General features: G+C 38.7%; 1 protein-coding gene across 1 annotated transcript in view; it reads right to left on the bottom strand.

The window, feature by feature from the left end:
- Nucleotides 1-5,433, bottom strand: part of LOC106963291 (receptor-type tyrosine-protein phosphatase N2-like) — a 141,837-nt gene that overhangs the window by 17,611 nt on the left and 118,793 nt on the right. The window contains exon 14 of the mRNA XM_015058125.1: nt 3,513-3,590. Within this exon, the coding sequence (XP_014913611.1) occupies nt 3,513-3,590 (78 nt within the window). The remainder of the gene's footprint in view (nt 1-3,512; nt 3,591-5,433) is intronic.

Raw genomic sequence — 5,433 nt, forward strand, 5'->3', positions numbered from 1 at the left:
AAATGTGATTAAGAGTTTCTAAACTCCACAGAGCATACATCAACCCACTGACTTTTACTCGGCGAACTCATGCAGATTGGCTTCTCATTCTGAGGGGAAGCAAGCATGAAGGCCCAGCAGTACTAAGGTAATAGAGGGGAGATGGATGAAGGAGTAAAGTAAAGGATGAAGGGATGGAGGAATGAGGAGCAGAGGATTAGAGCCAAGCAGCCTTTCAGAGCACCGCCTGGGGCCCGGCGTGGATTAGATAGGAGAGAGCAAAAAGATTCGCCTTCTGCATGGTCCATTTGCATGAGTGTGCCAGTGTTTTTTTAATTTATTTATTTTTGTGTGTGTGTGTGTTTGTTCGCTTTTAATGGGTGAAAGTGTGTTTCTTTTCAGTCCTGCAACAAACCAACGTTCGCCATACTGAATAATGAATAGCTGTACATTCTGCAAGTCAATCAAACTTTATGTGTTGCTTTGTTATTTTGTGCTTAGTTGGGAAAGATTACGAGTTGAGTTCATTGCCTAAGAAACAAATATATAAACAAAGTTTTCATTCATACGGAAAAAGGAAGCATAGAAGCAGATAGTCCTAAAAAATTAGGATATCCCATGAAATATTTAGATTTTTCTGAGGAAATGCTTTAATATCCAATTCAATTTTCTTTTCTTTTATATTTCTAACATGTAGAGTAGAATTGTTTACTTGTAGCAAGAAGGTCCTGGATTCGACTCCTAGCCTTGGGTCTTTCTGCTTGTTCTCCCTGTGCATGCATAGGTTCTCTCTGGGTAGTCCAGTTTTCTCACACAGTCCAAAAGCGTGATTGTTAGGACAATTTCTCTCTGTGAAAGATGTGAGTGTGTGCTCATGGTTGTCTTTGCTGTGTCTTTCTGTTGCCCTGTGATGCATTGGCAACCTGTCCAAGGTTTACCCCATCTCTTGCCTAACGACAGCTAGAGAGAGGAACCAGCCCATGATATTGAATGGTTAAAAAATGGATAGATGGATATTTTGTGAAAATAATGTGATTTAACTTCAGGTACCCTTTACAGGCTAAGCTTTTTTATTCATTAAACAAAAAGATTACAAAAATAAACTTGAATGCAAGAAAAGGTAGAACTCCAGTGACTAGTAGCTTCACTTTGGATAAGATAACTTGGCTGAAATGACTTAAGTAAGTCACTTCTCCAGATCTACTAGTCTCTGAGGAAAGTTTAAGGGATTTCTTGTAGGTATGTATCAAAAACAACAACAGCAGGGCTTTGACTTTGCCAGTTTGTACTTTTCCATCTCTTAGTCTTCAGGCAGTCCTTGGTGGTTTGGCTGGAACCTCTTGGGTGACTATCATGTTATAGAGCCCGGTTCTGTTTCATCTCATCTATTTTACAGATGACATCACATTTTCATCAAGCACCCCCAGAGTTCATGGTGGATTCTGGGATGGCAGGGTGGCAAAGTGCTGAAACAAACTATCCCCAAAGCTATGACGCTTCCATTGCTATGACTCGAAGTAAGTAAGTTCTTTATCTTCAGGTTTCCAAACAAGTAAATGTCTGTAGAAATAAATTTGTTCCACAAGTCTTGGCATCCATTTCCTTCAGTTGAAAGTTTCTATTTTTGTTGGAGAGCAAACATTTCCTGCTTACTCACCTCCCATAGAAGTTGCACTATTACAGGTTTCTTCTGGGTACTGTTTTTCTAGTGCAAAGGACAAGACCACTCTAAATTTGCTGCTCTCTTCAAGCCCCAAACACCTCCTTCCAAACTAAAACTCAGCACCGTCGCGATTATCCAAAATGAGTTCAGCCTCCGATGCAGAGTGCAGGACCAGCTGGTCCACCAGGATTTATGCCTCTCACTTCCACAGCCCGGTCACGTCTATCTGGAGTCACTTCACCATATGGAGGTGATGGACCCACTAATTACTACAGTGCTGTCCTATTAACACAGAAGAATGCTATTTGGCAACCGTGCATCATTTAAGGCGCACTTCAACACAACCTGACATGTTTTATGACGGCCTCCATATGCAGTAATTGATGGGGAGGATTTATTTACATTCACAGACAAGGTGAGAAGTGGCTCTCAGATATAACGCAAATATGAGCTAATACCAGCACCATTTAGCTCGTACATACAATAGTTTTGCTTTTATCATAATTTAGTGATCCTGTTTGTTTTCAAGATGTCCAGTGATGATCATTTAAATTCTTGTTTTTGTTATGATGATAAAATAAAATCATGTAAATGGATATATGTATACAGTTCACCTGAAGAAACATACAAAAAAACTAATCTGTGATGTAAACATGTAAAAACAAGCAGTCCTAGTTGAATTTTTCTGACTTTTCCTCATATAATCCCCTATGCAATATTGTACAAATGTATCAGTCAGGAGAGGGGTACAAATAATTACACAGAATGAATTTATATAACATGCACAGCAGTGATATTACGAAAACTGTAAATTTGTACAGATTTCCTGAAAAGACAATATATAAACTGGTCAGGGAGGCGAATGGCAGCCCTGAAGGATGTGCAGGAGTTTCCAAAAATACTACTTGTATTTAACACGTGACAGCATTCCACTGTATGGTCAACATGTCTAAGCTAAGGAGTAAAAATGTGGGACAAAAGTATTTACTTCCAAGAAAACTTCCAGGCCTGGGAAAAAAAAAAATCCCCAAACCTTTTGGGAGAATAGGTTATCGGGCTGATGAAATACAACGTAACCTTTTAGCCACTATTCCAAAAACCTACACTGAGCATAATCACATCATGCACAGTGAAATGTAGCATCTTCATGTTCTGTGATTAACTTTCGTAAGATAAAATCCAAAAATGTATTTCAGTCCAAAGCCTTCAAGAGTCAGCTAGAATTCTTAAAGATCCAAATTCGCATAAGAATGAATTTTGACAAAAAATGATCAGGGATTATTTTCTGTTTATGTTTAATACAAGGCAACTTGGGGTAAAACGTGAGATCCCACACTGACTTGCTGGCTATGTGCAAGCCTTTCTACTTCACACCAAGAGCACAAAACTGTGATGTCAGAGTCCTTTCTCCATAGCCAACATGACAAGAGCTCCTTCAGGAAGGATTTAGATGCAACCACATAAAAAAGGGTTTAAATTACAAAGAAACAGTAACAAAAGTGACTCTACTGTACCAGAGCAGTTCTAAACCCAACCCCCTTCAAAAACACTACCTCCCAATTTCACAGTAAAACTTAGTCATATGTCTTATTTGCTGTGTATCCCTGAATGAAGTGTAGCAGAAATGGTCAATAAACCCTCATGATGCTGACAGTTTGAAAAAGTCATGCAACCGGCAGGGAAAATAAGAACTCTTGTCCACGTTAAATCACACCACATGCCAAAAAACGTCTATGAGCTCAACCCAACATTTCTTCTGCTGTTACTTCATTGATCCTCCCTCATCTGCATATACTGAGAATGACAAAAACCCACAGAGCTCTTTTTACTGCAGAAAAGTGAATGTGAAAAATAAAAATAAAAGCCTTACCTGCCAAAAGTCTGCCACAGTGGAAGCAAGTGGCCCCTGGGCGGCAATGTAAGTGGGATTGCGAGGGTCGTGATCCATCTGGGAGAGGAAGAGCAAAGGATGTGAGACAAAAAATCCAGTCTGATTTCATCAAAGCTTCAATATGGGTGAAGAAACACACAAACATCGACTGAAAGAAACCCACTTTTCCAGTCTTTCTTATAACTTATAACCGCAAACGTTACATACGGAGAAGAGGGCAACATATAGACACTGAACTTTCCCTGTGAGCACTTCCAAAGCTTATGATGCAACAGATCTTTTTGAAGTTTATGATTGGAAAAAAGCGGCAAATCTGGTGGCTAATCTGACTTTATACACCTGATTTTCAATGAGATTTTGCTTATTAGTATTTTCACATGCACACCCTCGCTCCAACACTTTGTAGAACGGCTTCAAAGCCAAGAAGTGGCTGAGATGAGGGAGACCCATGATGAAAATTAAGGAGTGGGATTTATTGTGAGAATGTAGTGAGGCTTCGTTCCCTACCTGCATATTAAATATGTATTTTTATATCCAAGCATCAAGAGAGGTTTCTCTGCACCTATTTAAGAAAAATAATTATCAGCAGAACAATAATTCTGTAAATATTTGTAGAATAACAAGGAGGTCTTATTAATACATGTTTAACTTATTGGATGAAGTTTGACAAAAAGTTTTTATGACAACTAAAAGTGAATTCTTTGACTTTTCAACCAACCAGTGAGACTAAACAGTCACTCAGTTACAACATTTAAAAAACTGTATTAACTTGAAGCGCAATCAGGGAACTGCTAAATCAAGATCCGCTACATAATTTTTGCTTTCTGCCTACTTTGACGTTGGCTCTCACCATCAAAAGCAAAACAATTTAGGAGTATTTTTTCCTCAGTCTCAGTGCACAGCTGTTCTCTCTATTATTCTGGGCAACTGGAATTCATTTTAAAGCTCTGAAATGCTGAAAATGCAAAAAAAAAAAAAAAAAAAAAAGGGAAAAATTATTTTTAAAGGATTTTAAGATGTGCAATTTAAGGTTCCATAAAATGGAATATTACTGGAGTAACCTCAGTTTTCTCTGGCACAATGTTGCCCCTCTCTCGCCTGTGACTCTGTACTGCTGGTCAGCTGGCTGAAAGAAAGTTACTAAAATTTACTGGAAAAACAATGTTGACCGTTTTTAAATTTTATTTAGTGAATTGCAAACAGCAAATCTGCCAAGTAGGTGACTGAAGACTAGCTACCACAGCCTGACAAGTTAAGCTACTAATATGAGCTTGTTGTTTATGGAAGGAAAAAGTAATAAAAAAAAAGGCTCTGCTCTGCAAAAAAAAAAAAATTGGTCTTAAATTACATACAAGCCATAACTATGTTGCTTAGTTTCCCCTTCGTCCTTCCTGATTAAAATTCCTCAAATACATTAGACACAAAAAAAAACCTAAAAAAAAAAAGTCCACAGAAATAAAACGGCGATGCCAAATGCTAGCCACTCGCTTCAGCCAATCTCAAGGATGCAGGCCCTGCTGTAGCTATTGCGCCTGCATCCTAACATGAATACTAAAGCAGAAACATGAAAGAGGAAAGAGCAGCCCTGCATTTCAGCTGTGGTTCCCTGTGCCGTTGTGGAATGAAGATAGACTGCAACAAAAGAGAAATGCAAAGAAGTGCTCCTTTGGCTTTGAGTGAAATTGCTTGGACAGAAAACGGCTCAAACGAAACATCTGCTCCAGGAGAAACATCTTAGCTTTCACACACCGTGCCTTGATCCTGCTTTTCTGTAAGATAGAGGGGTTGGACAGTAAATGGCTGCTAAGCTCAACCCAGAGTCCCAGACAAAAAAAAAAAAAAAAAAAAAAAAAAGGTGGGAAAGGCTGTAAGTTTTTTAAAAAAAAAAAACAGGGGGGTT

The sequence above is a fragment of the Poecilia latipinna genome, unplaced genomic scaffold (genome assembly GCF_001443285.1).
Source record: "Poecilia latipinna isolate Pla-1442-1.1 unplaced genomic scaffold, P_latipinna-1.0 Scaffold1518, whole genome shotgun sequence".
NCBI classification, from domain to species: Eukaryota; Metazoa; Chordata; class Actinopteri; order Cyprinodontiformes; family Poeciliidae; genus Poecilia; species Poecilia latipinna.